The following is a 24,322-nucleotide window of genomic DNA, read 5'->3' as shown; positions in this document are numbered from 1 at the left end:
GCAGCGCTTTTTCTTAAAAGCGCTTTCATATATTGGCATAAGGCAACACTTTCTCTTAAAAAGCGCTTTCATATATAGGCCTAAGGCAGCGCTTTTTTTGAAAAAGCGCTTTCGTAGGTGTTTTTTATAAACCTATTATTTTTATAATTTTTAATATTTTGACATATCTCAAATTTTCACTAATATTTTGAGAAATACATTTATTATATTAAACATCACTAATTTTATAAGTGCTCTAGAAGCTAAGTTTACAATCAAATTCTCAAAACACAAAATACAATACAAATATATATATATATATATATATATATATATATATATATATATATATATATATATATATATACACTGATTTGCTCCCAAAGAAAACTAGTTCTCTCCAGCCGAACGTGACTCCTTGATGGCCATAATTGACTTTCCAACAATGCATAAATCAACTTCTAATTTATCTTCAATTGTCCATCGCATGTATACATATAAAAATAAGAAGAAAATAAAGTTAATAAAGGAGTATAATACATATTGACTAAATGACGTATAGATAAGTCAGATAAGTAAATTGTCACTACACTAGAAATGTGAAACTAATCTTCCTACTTGTGAAACTAATAAGTTATAAATCAGATAAGTCATGCTTAAACATTCAGACACACAAACAAATGTATCATATAATAAGTTAGAAAATAAATAAAAAATATCATGGATATCAAAAACTAAAACAAGAGCACTAGGGGTCCTACACACAACAAGAAACCAGAAATGAACCTAACTCAAAACACTTAAAAACGTATCAAGACCCAACAACTCTACCTTGTCTTGAGAATTCAAATCACTTATCAAAATTGCATCCACGGCATTGAAGACCAAGTAAGTCCCTTTCCCATCAAAATGTATTAATGTATTAAGTTCTTTCCCATACTCAAATGTATTAATGTTTTTAAAATTATTCAAAGCATATAGCCTTTTATATATACCATGACAGTACTATGAGACATGTATATTCCCTATGAAAAAACTTTATGCTAGATATAAATGTAATATGCTTCATTATATGTCTTGTTGTGTAGTATTGTTTGCCCCATTAGGACCCTACCAGCTAAATCCTTAACTTCAATCAACTTGATAAACCGCAAAAGCTGTATTAAATTACATGAAATGTATATATGCTCTATACAGGACTAGGTCCTTATTCTTATATCATCGCTCTATATAGTACACCATCTCAAACTAAGAAAATTATCCACAAAACAAAATTCCATTTTAATAGCTTACACTTAAGATTGATGACAACAAGTCCAAGTAGAAGATGAACATTCTCCTAAATGATTTTAATTTTTAACTATCTCAATTTCAATTGAATGAATTATATGTAATATACCAACATAAAGTTGGTACTTTGTATACAAGATAGATTTATACGAAATGGAAAATATGGGTTCTAATCTATATTTGGTACATTTTTCTATTTTAGAACTAAAACAGGACAAGACAGAACATTGGGTGCAGTCTATAAATAAAACATAACTGGACACGAGGTTAAAAAAGTTTATACATTTTGATTCATTAAGAAGGAAGAATCAAGGAGAATAGAATAAATAAACTTGTACCAAATACATTATGAAGGAGGGAGAATCAGCCATAAAGTTTTTAAGATGTATTATACTTCTTACCTTACGTCTTTATAGCATATATCTTCCTTCCGCGGCTCTATTATAAATGTAGGTATCTTTTGAAGCTGCAAATTATTAAACAAGAAAAGTTAATGCCAATAGACATACCCAAGATATAAATGGAAAAAGGTAAACTACATAACCATGTAAGAACTTTTCCAATTCCATATTAGTCAAGGTTTTGCTCATAAGCAAGTCACAAGTGCAAACTCATCCACATGCAAGTCAGATCAATTGTACATTACCAGGCATCATAAACATTAGATCATATACAGAAATGTGATTTCACATAATAAATACTCAATTGACATCAAAGTGAAGTCTATGTAATTCCAACATATCCTATAAAGATTTGCTAACAATATACTATGCAAACCAATTACCACATCCGTATAGGACGACAATACATCAAACACCAATCTTATCCCATTAACTAAACCCCCACCAATATCATTCACATGAAAAATATTAGATCAATCTTTTTAACAATCCGCTAGCTTTCAAACCCCGCAAAACACATTTCAACTTCAAGTCAAACTTTTTAAGTGTGCTAAGCAGCAACTTCAAGCGCACATTATTGTTGACAATTCATGTTTCCTACACTCACAAGTCACACCCATTTTCGTTTGCTCTTAAGTTTACTTCCTTAGTTCAATACATTATATACAACCACATTAAGCAATCACAATACATCTGCACGATTTGAACTCGAAGAACTTTTATTAAATTAACTTAATATATAATATTGTCAACAATTCTTGGCTTGATACTTTTTTCATTATTATTTCTCGTATATATAAAGGTTACAGGGCTATATCGGTAATTACACTAAATAATTACATTTAAACTAATTCCTATTCACATCCCCTCTCAAATTGATGTTGCTTGTCAATGAGCATCAATTTGCTAACAAGAAACTGATGACGTGGACGCGGAACAGCCTTGGTAAGAATATCTGCAATCTGCAACTGAGTACTGACATGAGGAAGTGATATTATTCTGTCATCATAAGCGTCACGGATTGAGTGACAATCAACTTCAATATGTTTGGTGCGTTCATGAAAAACAGGATTCGCAACAATTTGGATTGCACTTGTATTGTCAGCATAAAGTGAAGTTGGCTCTATTTGAGGAAATCCAAGTTCAGCCAAAAGACCACGAAGCCAAATTATTTCAGAACAAGCAGCAGACATGGCACGATACTCAGATTCAGTAGAAGATTTAGAGACTCTCGCTTGTTTCTTACTTTTCCATGAGATTAATGAAGAGCCAAGAAACATGCACCAACCAGTGACAGATCGTCGAGTATCAGGGCAACCTGCCCAATCGGCATCACTATAAGCACTCAATTTAGGAGGAACTCTAGTAGGAAAGAATAAACCACGATGAGAGCTTCCCTTCAAGTAACGAATTATACGACGAACTGCTGCCAAGTGAAGGTGGCGAGGAGAGTGCATGAATTGACTTACTTGTTGAACAGCAAATGATATGTCAGGGCGAGTAATAGTCAAGTAATTAAGGCTACCCACGAGTTGACGATACAATAAGGGATCATGCAACAGATCACCATCATCACGATGATATTTAACATTAACCTCAAGAGGAGTATCCACTGGATTAGCCGATTGCAGACCAGCCATAGAAATTAAATCTGTGGCATACTTGTGTTGATGGAGGAATATGCCCTTGGATGTAGAATGAACCTCAAGACCAAGAAAATAATGCAAATTACCAAGATCTTTCATATGAAACGCTGCTTGTAACTGCTGTTTAAGGCTTTGAATGGAAGCATGATCAGAACCAGTAATAATCATATCATCAACATACAGAAGAAGTAGGACAATTCCAGTAGATGTTCTATGAATAAATAGAGAAGAATCGTACTGACTCTGAGTAAAGGAAAACCCAAGTAGAGTGGAGCGAAATTTTTCATACCATGCTCTAGGCGCTTGTTTCAAACCATATAAGGAGCGTTTGAGCTTGCACACACCCTTAGATGACGGAAATAAACCTTGAGGAGGAGTCATATAAATATCTTCCGCCAGGTCACCATGAAGAAAAGCATTTTTCACATCTAATTGATGAAGAGCCCACCCGTTAGAAGCAGCTATAGAGAGTACCGTACGAACAGATGTCATTTTGGCAACCGGTGCAAATGTCTCATCATAATCAATTCCATATTCCTGCTTGTTTCCTAAGGCAACCAAGCGGGCCTTGAAACGGTTGAGGGACCCATCAGAATTCAATTTCACAGAATACACCCATTTGCAGCCAATGGGTTTAACATCAGGAGGACAAGAGACAATATCCCATGTGAAATTCTCTTGAAGAGCTTGAAGTTCCTCATTCATTGCTTTTATCCAACGTACATCTTTAACAGCCTGTGAATAGCAAGTAGGAATAGATATGCTAGAGAGTGTGGCAGTCAGAGAAGTATGTGAGGAATCATACCTGTCTGGTGAATATCTATCGGGTGCTCGAGATATTCGACCAGAACGTCGTGGTTCAACCATTACAGGATCAGGTGGCGGTTCAGCGTCGGGAAGGGGTGTGGGAACCTGCTGTTTGTGTTTTCTGACATATACATGACCTGGTTTATAGCGTTCTATAGATTGAGGCATAATAGAAAACTTAGGAAGAATAACAATATCATTCATGACAGGAGAAACACATGGAAACATAAACTGATTATCAAAAAATGTCACATTCCTAGAAATGCGAAAACGATGGTTAGTGACATGATAACACACAAATCCCTTATGAGAGTGACTATACCCCATAAACGCACATTAACAGACTGCGCTCCAAGCTTATGCCTTTCAAATGGAGGTAAGTGAACAAAACAAACACATCCAAAAGTATGTAAATCATTATAATTAGGCTGAATTTTAAAAAAGACGAAAAAAAGGAGAATCTAGATCAATAACCGTAGAAGGAAGACGATTGATCAATAAAACAGTTGTGGAAAGAGCCTCCACCCAAAATCGGGGTGGTACAGAAGCTTGAAGAAGTAAAGTGCGGGTCACATCAAGCAAATGACGATTCTTGCGTTCTGCCATTCCATTTTGTTGGGGGGTATTGGGACAAGATCGTTGAGACAAAATGCCTTTTTGTTGAAGAAATTCTTGAAACTCACGAGACATGTACTCACCACTAGAATCAGAGCGAAAAATTTTAACATTTTCATGAAATTGAGTTTCAACATATGTCAGAAATTTCTTAAACATAGAAAACACTTCAGATTTAGACCGAAGAAAATATATCCAAGTAAAACGACTATAATCATCAATAAATGTGACAAAATATTTATAGCGAGCATGAGAAACTACAGGAGACATACCCCATACATCACTATGAATCATTTCAAAACAAGAGGAAGCCCGATAAGCACCAGACGGAAAAGGAAGTGTTTTACTTTTAGCTAATTTGCAAACAGAACATGAAAGAGAGGCATTAGAAACAACATTTTTATTTCCCAATAAACCATTTTTAAATAAATGAGATAAAACAACAGAGTTAGGATGACCCAATTTTCTATGCCAATCCTCATAAGAATTCAAGACATTATTACAAACAAGAGATAAATGACTAGAAATAAACTGAAGTGGAAACAGTCTTCCCTAGGCCCCTTCGCAACCACCTTCCCCGACACCTGTTCCTGCACAAGGCAACCATCACGAGAAAAATTTACATTACAATTATTATCAACCAATTGACCAACAGATAATAAATTGGAAGCAAGTCCAGGTGCTACAAACACATCCCAAAAATCAGAGTTGAGGTCACCAACATTCGTGATAGAGAGAGCATTACCATCCGCAATTTGAATTTTCTGATTACCATGGTAAGAATGTAAATTGTGCAAGTATTCAGAAGAGGCTGTCATGTGATTGGATGCACCAGAATCAAGAAACCACGGGCAGGAAACATTCGAAGACTTACCCTGAATTCCCAAGGTTGAAAGAGCAGAAAGTACCATCTGTTGGATTATTTCAGGTTGGAGAGCACCACCATTAGATGGATTGGTGATGGAAGGACCAACTGCAGAGCTTGTACTAGTAGGAAATGCTTGCACCGAACGTTGTGCTGATCGTGGAGGACGGGTGGGACAATCAGAGATAATATGGCCCCGCTGCTTGCAATAATTACAAAACTTCTTACTGCAACTCTGAGCAAAATGTCCAAATTGTTTGCAAGAGAAACATCGGACATGTCGAATATCACGACCGTTACCTCTACTCTGAGGAGCATATGCAAACATAGCAGACTCAGAAATGACAACATCGTGAGACATGGATCCTTGAGTAGCAAGACGTTGTTCCTCTCTGAGAAGTTCACCAACACATGTATCTAAAGAAGGAACAGGATTTCTATTCAGCAGAGCACCTCTGACAACCTCAAATTCTGCACGAAGCTTCATGAGAAATTGATCTCGCCTACTAGTATTGTAGACCTCTTGGACATCCGCGAGAGAACTCTTGGGAACATCAACATGTATAATCGCAGAGTGTTCTTTCCACAAATTCAAAAAACCAGAATAATATTCTTGAACAGACAGATTGCCTTGTTTGTAATTGGCAATGTCTAGCTCTAACTGAAAACGTTTGGCCGCGTTGTCTAGGTTATAGATACGCTTCAAGTAGTTCCACATTTCTTGGGCAGTGGAAAAAGATCGCAAATTATTAATCATGTGAGGATCAATAGTACCGAGAATCCAAGTGATAATCTGAGCATCTTCTATTTCCCATGCATCTAAGTCAGTTGTCTCTAACGGTGTCAAAGAGACATCGTCCAAGTGACTCCATAATCCTTTCCCTTTGACATACATCCGAAACTGAAATTCCCAAACAAGATAATTCTTTCCGGTAAAACGAACACAAATATGATCTATCTCTTCTTCGGAAGCCATAATATCAGAGATGACTTAAGAACAATTTTGTTAACGTAACAATTTTGTTAACGTGAAACAAGAAACACCAACGGAACACTGAAGAAAATACTTGCCGACACCAAATCAACACCCCAATTCAGGATTCTCGTCGACACCAAGTCAAAACCCTAATTCAGAATACTTGCCGACACCGAGTCAAAACCCTAATTCAGAATACTTGCCGACACCGATACGATAACACGATCAAAGAAAACACGATTTGTAAGCACCTGAGATTAGAATCGCAATCTTGGAAGAGATTACCGAGAACCGAGATGATTTCAATTACCGAGAAACGAGATCCACCGAGACGATTTCAAGAGCGACCCAGTGGGGTGTCGCTGAATAAAGCCAAGATTAACCTAAAACTCACAGGTTTGATCGAAAACCTACTGATACCATGTCAACAATTCTTGGCTTGATACTTTTTTCATTATTATTTCTCGTATATATAAAGGTTACAGGGCTATATCGGTAATTACACTAAATAATTACATTTAAACTAATTCCTATTCACAAATATATCATATGATAGCTTGTGTAGTATTTTACTGCTGCAACCAATCTTCCAGTTTTTATCCCAGTGAAAAGCTTACCAGCTATTTCACAATTATTACAATATTCTTCGAGTGGAAGAAAGAAAAACAATCATTTTCCTATTATCCTTTCCCCTGGTATATGTCTAGGATGCACTATTCTGATTTCACTGTCATTACTAGTTTATGTGTATTGTTTGAGGAAGAGAAAAGCTTGTGAGAATAAGTGTGCGCCTTCTGTGGAGATAACCGATAAGTTAATTTCAGAAGTTTCAAACTATATAAGTAATCCAAAAGTGTATCAAGCTTGTATGATTATGGAAGCTACAATGAACTTCAATGAACAATGCAGGATATGGAAATCTGTGTACAAAGCTAAAATAGACGGTCATGTTTTAGCTGTGAAAAATGTTAAGGAAGACATCCGAGTCACAGAAGAGTTGATGATTCTTCAAAAGGTAAATCATGCAAATCTTGTAAAACTAATCGGTGTCTCTTCAGGATATGTTGGAAATCACTTTCTTGTATATGAATATGCTAAAAATGGATCACTTTATAACTGGCTATTCTCTAAATTTTCTACTGCTTCAAGCTCAGTGGTTTCCCTCACATGGAGTCAGAGGTTAAACATAGCAATTCTAGGTCTAATCATGATCAAATGCAAGTTCATAAAATCACTGAGAAGAGATTGAATTTACCTCAAAAAAACTTTGAAAAGAGATTGAATTTACCTAAAAAAACTACTCATATATTAAACAGTTGTTGAATATATAAGAGCTCAATTAAGTTTTTTTATCCAAACACCTAACTCTTAAACCTATTATGATGAAAAAACATAGAGATAGATCACTATAGCATGTGAGGGCAAGGTGTAGTTTTCATTACGTCAAAACATTGTGAATCAACTACAACTCAAATGGAATCTGAGAAACCGAGCTAATGCAACAAAGACAAGTATCTTTGACCACAAGACACTAATAGGTCGACTCAAGGATGAAATAGGTCGACCCATTGCAAGCTGATTCTGAAAGATTCCAAGTAAGGAGTGAAAGTGTCGACGCATTACATGCATAGGTCGACGCATGGAACTTTGAGTTTATCTCGGCTATGCGCACGCTGACCCTTCAGGTCGACGCATCCAGCTTTTGAACCTCAGATGAAAAAGGAAAATGCGTCGACACATGGATGGAGCAGGTCGACGCACAGGATTTTGGGGAACTCACGGGAATGCGCACGCCGACCCTTCAGGTCGACGCAAGTGTCACACATTCCTCTTTCTCAGGTGCAACAAACTCAATAGGTCGACCTATGTAGAGAGCAGGTCGACCTGTCGCTAATTAATCTGGTTTTTCTGCTGTGTTCTAATTGGTATATGCATCAAATGTGGTATAAATACTCAAGTGATCATTCAATAGCAAAACAACAAGAAACGTGAAATATAGACTCAGCTTCTTCTCATCTTCAACCTTTCGCTTATTGATCGAGAATCACACATAATCATCTTTCTCGATCGAAGTAAGGAACGTGTGTTGATAAGGTTCGACGGTAGAGTTTGTCTTGTTCGAGATTCGACGGTAGACATTCATCTTGTTCGAGTGAAGATTGTTGAGGGTGTTTCTTGTATAAAACCTTAGGGTTTTTCCTTCCTCATCAAAGATTTTGTTCGAAGGTTTTTGACGATCGATTCGCTTTGGTAATCAATTCAGTCGTGCATAAAGGTTTTAGAGATTGAAGATCTACTCAACAAACTTGCTACAACCGGAGGATTGAGAAAGGAACGATCGGGGTCTTGATCGTGAAGATCTTAGACATTGACTTGATTCGACTTGAATCAAGGGGAGGATCGAATTGTATTTCAATTTTACTGCATGATTGTAGTTGGTGATTGGTACTTTCTATCCTTGTTAAACATTTTGCAATCAAATAAAACTTTCCAAATTTCATTTGAAATTAGGGGCAGACGTACTCCTGCGAGGACGATAGAGGAACTGCCTAAACAAATATCGTGTTCCTTATCGCTTTTACTTTATCGCATTTTCACTTGTTTTCGTTTATTTCCATTATTGAACAAAAACTAAGGTTAGGTAAAATATCGATCACCAAGTGTTCGATAAAATTACTCAATCAATTTTTTGTTCATATTTTAGTGAAAACGTTCATTGTGAGTAATATACCATAGAGTGTGTAATTGAGACAATCGAGATATTCGTTAAAACGTAATTCATCACTTGACATTCTCATTCGTTCGGTTTAGTGCACATATCCGGTCCCCGATAACATAATCATCTTAGACGATTAAGTGATTCAGGGAAGTCACGTTTCAAATAGCTAAAATTTTCTTAAGTCGAAAAAGGTGGTCTATTCACCCCCCTCTAGACCAGTCCTATCGTCTAACAAGTGGTATCACGAGCTCCGGTTCATTTTAGTGTTTGATATAACTTTTTAGAAAATGGAGAACGGTCAAAAAGGGGCGTATACTAAAGCGCCTGTTTTCACTGGAGAAAACTATAGTTATTGGAAAGACTGTATGTGCATTCATATCAACTCCGTTGATAGAAAAATTTGGGATGTCATCGCCAATGGTCCTATGGCTATCACCATAACCAACGATGCTGGCATCACAAGACCTAAACCTCAAGCACAATGGGATGAAAAAGATGAAAAGAATTACGGGTATGATTGGAAAGCTAGAAACATGATTATAGCTTCCTTACGGGTCGATGAGTACTTTCGTGTGTCGCATTGCCAATCGGATAAGGCAATGTGGGATGCATTACAAGTCGCCCATGAAGGAACTAATGATGTTAAGCTAGCTAGAATCAATACTTTAACGCAAGAGTTTGATCTCTTTCATATGAAGCATGGTGAAACCATTGCGGATATGCAAAAGAGATTTTCTCACATTATAAATCGATTACACACATTGGGACATATTACTCCCAATGCCGTAGCTACTAACAAAGTTTTGAGATGTCTTAGTAGGGAATGGCAACCGAAGGTCATGGCAATCAAAGATGCCAATGATCTCACTACATTGGATCTCACAGCTCTATTCGGAAAGCTTGAAGAACATGAGCAAGACCTCATGAACCTAAACAAGCACGAAAAGAAAGAAAAGAAAGAAAAGTCAAAGGACACGGAAAAGAAGTCTATCGCCTTAAAGGCTTCAAGCTCTAAGTCATCCACCAAAGATACATGTGATAGTGAGTCTAGTGTTGAAGATGAAAGTCCGGATGAAGATATGGGATTATTCGTAAGAAGGTACAACAAATATCTTCGAAAGAATGAAATTAAGCACTTGGACAACAATCTAGTTGATTATAGACGTCAATCAAAGTCTAACAAGCAAGATGAGTACAAGAAGACTAAACCTAGAGGATCTTGTTACAACTGTGGAAAACCCGGTCACTACAAACTGGATTGCCCTTCACTAAAGAAAGATAAGACCAAAAGTAAACCTCAAAAGAAGCAACCAAAAGAAAGAAGGGCCTACATCGCTTGGGAAAGTGATAGTGACTCATCTAGCAAAGAAAGCTCAAGCGATGAAGAGGAAACCGTCAACCTATGTCTCATGGCACATCAAAAGAAGAAAAAGATTGTAAGTCATGATAAATATAATTACGTTGATGCTATGTCTTATTTTGAATTAAAGCATGCCTTTGATACCTTGCATCATGAAGCTAAGGAAGCATTTCAACGCTTAGCCTCAAATAAAAGAATTTTTAAATACCTTAAGAAGAAAGTTAACGATTTCGAAAAGGAATTAGAAACTCTCAAGGAATCTATGATCAAGAGTATCAAAGACACAGGCGTTGTTGACAAAGGTCCTTGGTTTAAGTGGGGAGGATGTGAAACTTGTCACATTTGGCAAAAAGAAGTTAAAACTATCAAAGCCAAATTAGACAAGGCCTCACAACCAAAAATCACATATGCTATTGATCGATCACATTTCAAAAACAGTATGATAAATCCGTATCAACGATACACTTATGTGATAAAAGATCAATCTAGTAAATGTGATGACTACTCAAACTCAAGATGTCTATATTGTTGCAAAAGGGGACATGCCATTAAAAAATGTCGCTTTAGGAGATTCTTGGTTCCCAAAGGCATTTTCAAATGGACTCCCAAGAGCAACCTTTGTTTCACTCACACACAAGGACCCAATGAAAATTGGGTACCTATTTCCCTTGTTTAAATTTGTAGGTGGAATGTCTTGAGCCATCCGAAAGAAGATGGTTTCTAGATAGCGGATGCTCAAGACATATGACGGGTGACTTATCTTTATTCTATGACTTTATGGCTAAGAAGAAAGGATTTGTGACCTATGGTGATAACAACAAGGGAGCAATACTCGGTAAAGGTAGTGTAGGTAATCCCTTTTCTACTACTATGTCTGACGTCCTTCTAGTAGAGGGCCTTAAACACAATCTTATTAGCATCAGTCAATTATGCGACAAAGGATACTCAGTATCATTTTCTAAAGAAAGTTGCATAATTCGAAATGATGACAAGAAAGATGATGCGTTCAAAGGCCTGAGGGTAAATAATGTATACATGCTTGATCTAAATGATGTATCTTTAATTGAAGCAAAATGTCTAGTAACTATGAGTGAAGACTCATGGCTTTGGCATAGACGTTTAGCTCACGTCAACTTTGATTTGCTTAATAAAATCGTCTCAAAAGACTTAGTGTCCGGCGTACCTAAAATAAAGTTTTCCAAAGATCACTTATGTGATGCGTGCCAAATGGGAAAGCAAACGAGGATCTCTTTTAAATCTAAAAACATTGTTTCAACTACAAGACCTCTTGAACTTCTCCATATGGACCTCTTTGAACCATTTAGAATAAAAACTCTAGGTGGAAACTATTATGGGTATGTCATAGTTGATGACTTTTCTAGATATTGTTGGACGATTTTCTTAGCAAATAAAAGTGACACCTTCTCCGCATTTGAGAAATTTGCCAAGTTAATTCAAAATAAATTAAACACTAACATAGTATCCATCCGAAGTGATCATGGAGTTGAGTTTGAAAACCATCTCTTTGAAGAGTTTTGTGGCAATCATGGTATTAATCATAATTTCTCCGCACCACGAACCCCCCAACAAAATGGAGTTGTGGAACGTAAAAATCGAGTGTTGGAAGAACTTGGGAGAACTATGATTAATGAACATGGGCTTCCAAAATATTTTTAAGCCGATGCCATTAATACGGCTTGTTATGTTCTAAATAGGATCCTGATACGTCCTATTCTAAACAAAACACCGTATGAACTCTTAAAAGGGAGAAAACCTAACATTTCTCACCTTCATGTATTTGGATGTAAATGCTTTGTTCTAAACAATGGAAAAGAAAGTCTTGGCAAGTTTGATGCAAAAGCGGATGAGGGTATCTTTCTAGGATACGCTCAATCTAGTAAAGCCTATAGAGTATACAACAAAAGGTTACATATTGTTGAAGAGTCCGTACATGTCTCTTTTGATGAGTCTTGTCCGAAAGTTGTCGGAAAAGGTAGTGTTCTTAATGGTGCAGGTGTATCAACTGAGATTTTACTTAATGATCCGGATGCCAAGCTTGAGAAAGATAAAGAATCCCTCTTACCCGAGAATAATGAAGAGGAAGTGGATCAAACACCTAAAGAGAAAGTAGAAGATCAACCAGGCGAGAAGAGTGATCTTCCTCTTGCATGGAAATCTTCTAAGGACCATCCTATGGTGAACATTCTAGGAGACATATCAAAAGAGGTGACAACACGGTCAAGGATAAGTAACTTTTGTTTTTATTATTCTTTCATCTCTCAAATTGAGCCTAAAAACTCAAAAGATGCATTAGTCGATGAGCATTGGTATTTAGCTATGCAAGAAGAGCTAAACCAATTTAAGAGAAATTAGGTTTGGGACCTTGTCCCTCCTCCGCGAGACCATCTAGTAATTGGCACTAAATGGGTGTTTAGGAACAAACTAGACGAAAATGGTATCATCACTCGCAACAAGGCCCGTCTTGTTGCTCAAGGGTATAGCCAAGAGGAAGGGATCGACTATGAGGAGACCTATGCTCCGGTCGCCCGACTTGAGGCAATTCGCTTGTTAATTGCATTTGCATGTTCACAAAACTTTAAGCTTTATCAAATGGATGTTAAGAGTGCTTTTCTAAATGGGTTTATTAATGAAGAGGTTTATGTATCTCCACCTCCCGGATTTGAAAACGTTGATTATCCTGATTATGTTTATAAACTTAAGCGTACCTTGTATGGTTTAAAACAAACTCCTAGAGCTTGGTACGAGCGGCTTAGCAACTTTCTAATTAATCAAGGTTTCTCAAGAGGGAAAGTTGATACTACCCTATTCATTAAGAGACATGAAAAGCATTCAATATTAGTTCAAGTGTATGTGGATGATATTATCTTTGGTTCTACTAACATGACTCTTGTAAAGGAGTTTTCTAAGCTTATGCAGGGAGAATTTGAAATGAGCATGATGGGTGAACTAAACTACTTCCTTGGACTTCAAATAAAACAACTAAAAGAAGGAACGTTTGTGAGTCAAACCAAGTATTGTCAAGAACTCATCAAACGGTTTAATATGGCAAAGTCCAAGGCCATTGACACTCCTATACCTACCGCGGTAAATCTTGATCGGGATGAACATGGTAAGTCGGTTGATGTAAAAAGGTATAGAGGTATGATCGGTTCCCTACTTTACCTTACCGCTTCCCGTCCCGATATTATGTTTAGTGTATGCATGTGTGCAAGATATCAATCATGTCCCAAGGAGTCTCACTTAAAAGCCGTTAAGCGCATACTTAGGTATCTTGTAGGTACAACTAAGCATGGCTTATGGTTCTCCAAAGGTAGTGATTGCTCTTTGGTTGGATATTCCGATTCCGACTTTGCCGGGTGCAAATTGGATAGGAAAAGCACTAGTGAAACATGTCACTTCTTTTCAAATTCCTTGGTTAGTTGGCATAGCAAGAAACAAGTGTCTGTTGCTTTGTCAATCGCCGAGGCGGAATATGTGGCGGCTGGTAATTGTTGTGCTCAAATACTTTGGCTCAAGCAACAATTACTTTACTTCAATGTCAAGCTTGATCATATTCCTATCTTTTGTGATAACACAAGTGCTATCAATCTAACCAAAAATCCGGTCTTACACTCTCGCACTAAACACATAGAAATACGACATCATTTCCTTATGGATCATGTTGAGAAGGGTGATGTAGTGTTTGAGCATGTTGATAGCAAAAATCAACTTGCCGACATCTTTACAAAACTACTAGCTACCGAGCCCTTCTTTCACATCCGTAGGGAACTCGGCGTCCTTGATATATCGGATAGGTTGCAACTATGAGTAGTTGCATATGCTTTATTTATTATCAATGCTCTCACAATGTTTGAAGTGTTCATTAAAGGATATGTGAGGGCTTGTTTCTCATCTCCCTTGTGTAAAGGTAATATCGTTTCAACCATAAAACTCACTTCATGGTAAGGTATCACTATGGTAAAGTTGAAATGTGTTCATCAATATGTTTATTCTATGCAAGATTTGGTCATAACATGCATACATTCATTGTATACTGCCAAATTTTGAAATTTGCAAGCCTTAGGTCGACCTCATCTTTATGTGAGTCGACCTACTCAAAAATAAATTTTAAAAAACTTAAGGCTCATGCGTCGATGCATCCACTGCATAGGTCGACGCATCGTTCGCAAATTTTCAAAATTAGGTTACATTTTTAAAAGGGAACACAAAGCTATTTCATTATCTTCCTTCTCCTCTTGCGCCGACCCTCTCCCAAAAACCCTAAGAATCACTCATCTCCTCTCTCTCACTCATCCATGGCTTCCCACAAATCACTGAGAAAGAGAGCAAGCAGAGAAGACTCTTCCTCTCAACAACAACCTGAAGTAGAGGATGCCTTATCTCTCATTCCTGATGCTCTTATGGAATCCTACTCTTCCCACTTCAGAAACCGAAAAGTCATCAAATAATTCATGCTGTTCACAGGAACTCAACGAAGACTTCATCTTCAACAGGTAATGGAACTAATTGAAGTTCAAAATTTGGGTACTTTTCTTGAACTAAGCCATGAGTACAATGAGGATCTGGTAAGGGTTTTCTATAATGGTATGCAAGGACACTTCCAAGGGAGTTCCTTCAACTTTCATATGGGTACAACCACATACGCCATCACCGACAACACTTGGAGGCAATTGGGTCTATTTCCACTACGTGAGAATGCCGTCACGGTAACTGATACAAATGTGATGACCCAATTTGACTATAATGTTGCTCTGAACAACATGTTGCGACGCCCTCATGCTGACCATATAGTCCAAAGCAATTTGTTTCCTCGGTCCGCTACTACAGGTCTCTTAAACATTGTTGACAGAATTCTACAATGGATTGTGGCACGTATCATCCGACCTAAACAAGGTGGATACTCTCGTGTTGACCAACAAGAAGTGTACTTAGTTTGGTTGATTAAGAGCCGAATTCCGGTCAATTGGCCTCATTTTATTGCGAAGCGTATGTTTGAATTAAAGGAATCAGGTAGAGGAACCGCTATTGGATATGCATCTCTCATCCAATGGGTGCTTAACAAAGTCAACATTCCATCTCAGCGGCTTCCAAAGAAGACCATATCCATTGACCAAGAATTCACCAAGAAGACACTGAATATGATGGGATTTTTCTACAATCGCGCCACGGGTGCCTATGGTGCTGTTCTACGAGGCAACAATCCGGATCTCAATAGAGAAGATGAGGACGAAATGAACATTGATGAAGAGGAAGACATTGCAGGTGAAGATGAAGATGAAGATGTGGGTGCTGAAACTGGCGGCTCGAATATTACACAATTGATGGAGGCTATGCGTCTTCAACAAATTTGAAAATCAAAATTTGATGAATGAGCGCCTAACCACTCTAACCGCTCGTGTCACTGAGCAAGGTGCTCAATTTACCGCCTACTCGACACTTCAAGAGCAAAGGTACAACACGCTCTATGGCATGTTGGATGCCCAGAGCAACCAAATATCCTCCTTCACAAGTGCCTTCATGCAACACTACCCATTTCCTCCAGTCCATTCGTCTCAACCACCACCATCGGCTCAAGAAGGAGATGATGATGCAAATGCCTAGTGTTCTCTTTTGATTTTCTTTACATTCAACATTTACATATTGTCATGAACATTTTATTTGTATTTTGTGACTTAATTTTATTTTCTGCTAGACATAATTTTACCGTACTTTGTGTTTGTGTAAGGATTTGAATTGAGCTATGTGCTCATTATCGTTTAGCTATTTATGTTATATTGCCATTTATTTTATCATTCAGAATTGTTTTATGTGAATGAATGCTTTATGATTATGATTGCAAAAGGGCTTAGAAATGATCAAAACTGAACTATGTTATTCCACCATATATGTATAATACTGCCTGTCTCTTTTTGATGTTGTCAAAGGGGGAGAAAACTGAGTGAATCAGCAAGCAATGGAAAACACATGCACCAAGATAGGGGGAGCATACAGAAAGGGGGAGCAAGAACCTCGGTTAAGCAATGCCTCGATACAAAGATTCACAATTTTTGCCATCATCAAAAAGGGGGAGTATGTGAGGGCAAGGTGTAGTTTTCATGACGTCAAAACATTGTGAATCAACTACAACTCAAATGGAATCTGAGAAACCGAGCTAATGCAACAAAGACAAGTATCTTTGACCACAAGACACTAATAGGTCGACTCATGGATGAAATAGGTCGACCCATTGCAAGCTGATTCTGAAAGATTCCAAGTAAGGAGTCAATGCATTGACGCATTACATGCATAGGTCGACGCATGGAACTTTGAGTTTATCTCGGGTATGCGCACGCTGACCCTTCAGGTCGACGCATCCAGCTTTTGAACCTCAGATGAAAAAGGAAAATGCGTCGACGCATGGATGGAGCAGGTCGACGCACAGGATTTTGGGGAACTCACGGGAATGCGCACGCCGACCCTTCAGGTCGACGCAAGTGTCACACATTCCTCTTTCTCAGGTGCAACAAACTCAATAGGTCGACCTATGCAGAGAGCAGGTCGACCTGTCGCTAATTAATCTGGTTTTTCTGCTGTGTTCTAATTGGTATATGCATCAAATGTGGTATAAATACTCAAGTGATCATTCAATAGCAAAACAACAAGAAACGTGAAATATAGACTCAGCTTCTTCTCATCTTCAACCTTTCGCTTATTGATCGATAATCACACATAATCATCTTTCTCGATCGAAGTAAGGAACGTGTGTTGATAAGGTTTGACGGTAGAGTTTGTCTTGTTCGAGATTCGACGGTAGACATTCATCTTGTTCGAGTGAAGATTGTTGAGGGTGTTTCTTGTATAAAACCTTAGGGTTTTTCCTTCCTCATCAAAGATTTTGTTCGAAGGTTTTTGACGATCGATTCGCTTTGGTAATCAATTCAGCCGTGCATAAGGGTTTGAGAGATTGAAGATCTACTCAACAAAATTGCTACAACCAGAGGATTGAGAAAGGAACGATCAGGGTCTTGATCGTGAAGATCTTAGACATTGACTTGATTCGACTTGAATCAAGGGGAGGATCGAATTGTATTTCAATTTTACTGCATGATTACAGTTGGTGATTGGTACTTTCTATCCTTGTTAAACATTTTGCAATCAAATAAAACTTTCCTAATTTCATTTGAAGTTAGGGGCAGACGTACTCCTGCGAGGACGATAGAGGAACTGCCTAAACAAATATCGTGTTCCTTATCGCTTTTACTTTATCGCATTTTCACTTGTTTTCGTTTATTTCCATTATTGAACAAAAACTAAGGTTAGGTAAAATATCGATCACCAAGTGTTCGATAAAATTACTCAATCAAATTTTTGTTCATATTTTAGTGAAAACGTTCATTGTGAGTAATATACCATATAGTGTGTAATTGAGACAATCGAGATATTCGTTAAAACGTAATTCATCACTTGACATTCTCATCCGTTCGGTTTAGTGCACATATTCGGTCCCCGATAACATAATCATCTTAGACGATTAAGTGATTCAGGGAAGTCACGTTTCAAATAGCTAAAATTTTCTTAAGTCGAAAAAGGTGGTCTATTCACCCCCCTCTAGACCAGTCCTATCGTCTAACATAGCACATATTATGAAGCACTAACAACATAGAGAACATCCATTTAATATAGCCATTTAACATGATAATTTTTTGACAACTAAATCATCGATAACAGAGAGCTTTCTTCTAAAATAATATCAATTGGAATAACAGTAAGGTTACACTCTACAAGTTTTCTCCCTTCTCTAACATAAAAGTAAATCTTTCAAACCAAATAACTTAGACAAAATCTCCTAATAGACCATTCACATCCACTAGTCTAAATAAGCACACAGAACAAATGCAACCTAAAAACAAACAACTACAGCAAGAACCTTAAATAATTGAATAGAATGAAACTAACATAGAAAGGGATAGATAAGAAAAACAAACCTGTTTTCATCAGATTGTGGCTGTATGGACAAAAACTTCCCAAGCACAGTAAGAGCAGCCCAGAAACAAAGCAACAATCCAACAAACAGTTGAATCACCATCTGCATCATCATAATCAAATAAAACCCTAATCTCAAAAACACCATACACAATGCAAAATTAAAATAAATAAATAAAGTGAAGTTAATTAATTAGGTTACATTGAAAGGAGGTCCTGAAAACTCCTCTTCAGTAATCTTCAACAAGCTCTTATCTACAACCAAGTAAATATCAAAACAAATTGATTATGGTTACACTGGAGGGTGGAATAAGCAGCATGAAAAAGAACGAGAGAAAAACAATTCAACAAAAACTAGCCGAAATCAAAACATAAAGAATTAGGAAAAGAACAATGCATACACTGCAGGGCAAAACGCGAACGTTTTCAATCCTCGTTGTTAGGGTTTGAATCGGAGTCGAATTGGTGAAGAACTTGTAGATCGAAGAGACGTGAGAGGAAAAACGAGCGGTGAGAGGTGAGAACGGCGGCCAACGGTTTCCGTGAACGGTGAGAGGTGAGAACGGCGGCCAACGGTTTCCATGAGCGGTGAATGGAGGAAAGAGGTGAGAAAAGTTGAGTGAGTTGCATAACGGAGGTGAGTGAGTTGCAGAAAATATCGTGTATTGGTATTTTAGGGTTTTAGTGTTTTAATTTTAGAATTTAGATATAATGCCAAAAGGCAGCATTTTTTTATAATAAAGCGCTTTTTAATATATGCCCTTTAGCAGCAGCGCCTTTAGAAAGCGCTTTCTAACATATGGTGTTTAGCAGCGCTTTTAAAAAGCGCTTTCTTATCATGTCCTTTAGTAGCGCTTTTTAAAAAGTGCTTTCTTATCTTGCCCTTTAGCAGCACTTTTTTAAAGCGCTTTCTTAGCTATTCCCTTTACCAGCGCTTTCTTTTTAGCAAATTTTTTTTTTCAACTTATAGCAGCGCTTTTTGATAAAAGTACTGTCTTTTTAGCGCTTCTAAAAGTGAATTTTGGCATAATGGAAGTTCAACACATTTCAACGGAAGCCTTTGCTCAGAGATTCAAAGTTGAGAGAGAGGATGGGGTCATTACATTTCAATGTACCTTTTCCACAAAATTACCATTTTCCAAACTTTGTAATCATCCATGGGGTCTTGCCAATTGCAAGCTACCATTCTATTAATAAAGTTTGAGCCTTTGCCCATTATTTGCAATCTTATTTCTTTCATATCTCCTAAATGTCATTTATTGTTGATAGTAATTTTTGAAACAAAAAGAAAATTGATTTCAACAAAAACCTTTTTGAAAAAATATAAAAGAAGTTTTATTTTGATTCACGAGTATATTAAGGAATGGATATTGTTGATGTATTCATGTGCAAGAGAGGAAAGATGTATTCCGATTGACATATTTTTGGCCAAGTTCGAAAATGATGTAGAACTCAGCTATCATGTTCTCTCAGCTCCGATGTTTCCTCAGTGTTGAGTAGCATTTATTCCAAAGCCATCAAAAACTTGTTATGGCTCATGTTTGTGGATGATACCTCGAGTGCTCAACTTGAGACATGCTTGATTATGTTATTTTTGTACTCTATCTCTTGAGTTAATTCTTGTGCTAAGTTTTGGCAGCATATGCATCATTAACATGCATCAAAAACAGTCATGCATTCACATTTGCTAACATGAAGTTTACTGTCAATCATATTTATATTTCATTTAGAGTGTCTTTAGGCAGAAAATACCCACTTTCCTTGAAATCCCCACTGAATTTGTTTTTATGTGGATAATATGTTTCAGTTATTCTGTTCAAAATACTTATGGACAGAAATCCAGTGAGTTATTCCCTCACTTGATCCGGTCTTATTTGACAGCTTCTTTCCATTTGGCCATGGATTGAATTTTGTTCGCTGGATGATGTTTGTTGAGATTGTGCACTTGTGTTTGCACTCTCAATCTTTGAAAAGAAAAGAAAAGTATTATTGATTGCTCCTCACCGTCAGTGGTACGTCGGTGCATCTTTTCATACCTTAAGTGGAACTTTGGTATATTTTATCGTCAGTGGTACGACGATATATCCCTTTTCTACCTCCAGTGGAACGTTGGTAGCTCACCTTCAGTGGAAAGTTGGTGTATATTATTATCTTCATCGTCAGTGGTACGTCGATGTATTTTTATTCATACCTTCAGTGGAACGTTGGTATATGTTATCGTCAGTGGTACGACGGTATATCTCTTTTCTACCTTCAGTGGAACGTTGGTAGCTCACCTTCAGTGGAACGTTGGTGTATATTTTTATCTTCATCGTCAGTGGTACGTCGATGTATTTTTATTCATACCTTCAGTGGAACGTTGGTATATGTTATTGTCAGTGGTACGACGTTATATCTCTTTTCTACCTTCAGTGGAACGTTGGTAGCTCGCCTTCAGTGGAACGTTGGTGTATATTGTTATCTTCATCGTCAGTGGTACGTCGATGTATTTTTATTCATACCTTCAGTGGAACGTTGGTATATGTTATCGTCAGTGGTACGACAACATATCTCTTGTCTACCACCAGTGGAACGTTGGTAGCTCTCCTTCAGTGGAACATTGGTGTATCTTGTTATATGTTCATCGTCAGTGGTACGTCGATGTATTTTTATTCATACCTTCAGTGGAACGTTGTTATATGTTATCGTTAGTGGTACGACGATATATCTCTTGTCTACCACCAGTAGAATGTTTGTAGCTCACCTTCAGTGGAACGTTGGTGTATCTTGTTATTTTCATCGTCAGTGGTACGTCGATGCATTTCTATTCATATCATCAGTGGAACGATGGTGTGTTTTCTTTTAATAAAAGATTGGTATCTTGATTCTCCAGTGAAAGGTGATATATTTTCTCATCCCCAGTGAAAGAGGATGCATTCCTTCTCCACCTTCTTTGAAAGTTGCCGTATTTTCTCATCCCTAGTGAAAGGTGATGCTTTAACCTCTCTGGTGTGAAATGTTTTCCCCAGTGAAGTATCTTTTCCAAGCAAAGTCTCTGCAACAAAGTCTTGTTTTCCCCGGTGGAGTTCTTCCCGTAAGACATTTGTTTTCCCCTGTGGAGTTCCTTTTCCTCCCCAGTGGTTTTGTTTCATCATCATCGTATGCATTCATTAAACATTGCATTGCATCTTAGGTTCAAAAATTGTGTGTTTATATATTTAAGTCTCTTCAATCTCCTCAAAACAAAGATTTACAATCATCGTATCTCCGGATCGAAGAAACTTAAATAGGGGCATCTGTCATACCCCAATTTTTGACCCTAAGATCATACATTGGTTGCATTTTAATCATCAATCAAGAGCAGCATTGTGAAGCTCTATTCTTGATATTGTGATTAGCTCTTAGGGGAATCATCAAGCACCTCTAGTTTTTATTTGTTTTATACTAATCAAATTTCAAAAATATGTATTTTGTCTTTTTTGTTTATATTTTACAGGTAAAAGATCAGGCAAAAATCAAAACAGTGCAAGAAGAAAATTTTTGGAAATTTGAAGGTGGAAATCGATTTACCCATATGGGAAATCGATTTCCTGGAGCGAAAATTCAAAAAAAAAAAATAGAGAGGGAAACATGACATCATTTTGGCACCTATTTTCTTTGATCATTTTTGTCATTTTACCAATTTTCCACCTCACCAAAATTAATTCCCTTCATTAAATCCATTTTAACCCCATTTTATCAATTAAACATCAATTAAACACAAGATTAATTACCAAGTGCACAATGACCAAATTGCCACTACTCTTGCCACAATCCTATAAATAGAGGTGTCTACCTCTTCATTTTACAAGCTTGGAACGCCAATAAAACTCTTGCAATTTCTCTTTTCATCCCTACCAAATTGACCAAAGCTCTTTTTCTTTCATAAAGTTAGTGAGTCACATCTTGAACCTCACTAACTTTGAGCTAAACCACCATCCATTTCACTTTTTTCTTGAATTGTTGAGAGATCAAGATTTGTGTTGGTGATTCTTGAAGTGGATCTAAGTTTTGTTCAAGATTTGGTATTTCCTTGAAAACCCTTGATGTTTAATTCCAAGGCATTGTGATAAGGATTTTACCCAAAAACAGCCGTTACTCTGCCCGATTTCGTCAGAATCTTAATATGCTTAATGCAAAGTGGTGCTAAAGATAATAAGTTCATCTGGATCCCCAAGTGATAATGTGTTGGTTTAGTATTGATATTCCAAAGGATGGGAAATCTACCTTGACTCATAATGTCAAGTGTTGACTTCTTCTTCGGTTAGACCGTTTCTTTCCTTAGCTTTTATTTTGCGTATTAGGATAGCCTCTTCATCTCCTCCCCTTCTTAGATTTTCAAAATCTTATCCCTTTTTCCAAAACCTTCTTATGTTTGTAAAACCTTTTAAAACCTTTTCTTAAAGGTATCTTTTGCCCTTAGTGGCTTTTTCTTCAAAAGTTTAGACACGATTAATTGTTGTAGTGAGTTGCGATACCCCACGATTTTGAAATTGATTGATATAATGAGATCTTTTCCGCGTGAGAGAGCTAGTGGCATACTTGTTGATTTCTATCCGAGTTGGAGCCCTTCTTTCATTTGCGATGCAAAGAACTCATTTGTTCTCATGCTCAAGATCAATGGCTGAGTATTCTCTGCGACGACGATAAAAGTGTTTATTCCTTTTAAAAACCTTTTCCCTTTAAGTGAAACTACATTAGCTCTGACTTCCCCATTGCACCGAGGAGGTATGTAGGCACAAGGCTTAATGTCTTGCCGAGCTTATTTTAAAAATAAAACAAAACTCTTTTTTTAGCACACACGACACATATTTTCAAAAAGGTTCTTGTGGAGTACCACAGATATGAGGGGTGCTTAAAACCTTCCTCTTGTATAATCAACACCCGTACCTAAGATCTCTTTCTTATTTTAAACTTTGGGGTTTTTTTCGTTCTTTTCTCATTTCCTTTGGAAACAATAAAGCGTGGTGGCGACTTTCACTGAAATATTGAGTCGAGTCAACTTAATGGTTTCGATCTCAGATTTTCCCCGCTATAGTAACCACCAAGCATACTAAGAACTTCAAAACCATATCAAACCAAAAAATCTAACATCAGTTGTTAGCAAATCCAGGGAGCGAGGTCTAGAAGTGTCAATGATACAAAGTTATGGATTCATGAGACATTGATGCCACATATCCACCCAAAACCTCAAAGCAGTGAGAATATGAGTCACCTTTTTTATAAATCTAACATTTCTTACATTTTTAGTCGATGTGAGACTTTAGTACCCATACTTGAATCCCAATAATCTCCTCCACATATCATTAAATATTACATGTAGAAAAATCATAATCTTTACTATGTTGAAAAATATGAATTATATTTATTTGTAATGAGTATCATTTAATAATTAAAAAATACAGTAAAGTTGTTTAAAAAAATACACTTTATGAAATTAATTTTTTTTGTAAGCAAGTTTCATTAATGAGAACAAAAGTTCACGGAACGAGATTACAAAAGAACACGGGCAAAGCCGCGGAAGGAAAATTACCCATCAATTGAAACCTAACTTAAGTAATACAATGGGTTTTTGTCAAATTCACAAAAGTTACAATTGGTGTGGGGAATATTCCCAATAAAAGACCACCTCCATAAGAGCGCTTTACAACTCCAAACGACAT

At 37.1% G+C, this 24,322-nt stretch overlaps 1 protein-coding gene across 2 annotated transcripts; it reads right to left on the bottom strand.

Moving 5' to 3' along the window:
- Positions 1-349: 349 nt before the first annotated feature.
- Positions 350-24,322, bottom strand: LOC131636117 (membrane magnesium transporter-like). Of its 2 annotated transcripts, XM_058906765.1 has the most exons (6): positions 24,311-24,322; positions 18,938-18,995; positions 18,844-18,896; positions 18,644-18,744; positions 1,671-1,735; positions 350-449 (listed from the first exon to the last, which is right to left on the bottom strand). In XM_058906765.1, exons 1-5 carry the CDS (start codon positions 24,320-24,322, stop codon positions 1,711-1,713), a joined length of 249 nt encoding a protein of 82 aa, XP_058762748.1. In that variant the 3' UTR covers positions 350-449; positions 1,671-1,710. The 2 variants fall into 2 exon arrangements, 1 of the variants encoding a protein (XP_058762748.1); XR_009293963.1 differs by lacking the exons at positions 350-449; positions 1,671-1,735; positions 18,938-18,995; positions 24,311-24,322 and adding an exon at positions 19,043-19,319 and having other exon boundaries at positions 18,666-18,744.

This window comes from Vicia villosa, unplaced genomic scaffold (genome assembly GCF_029867415.1).
Source record: "Vicia villosa cultivar HV-30 ecotype Madison, WI unplaced genomic scaffold, Vvil1.0 ctg.001636F_1_1, whole genome shotgun sequence".
Taxonomy (NCBI): domain Eukaryota; kingdom Viridiplantae; phylum Streptophyta; class Magnoliopsida; order Fabales; family Fabaceae; genus Vicia; species Vicia villosa.
This window is presented reverse-complemented; position numbering and strand designations above follow the sequence as displayed.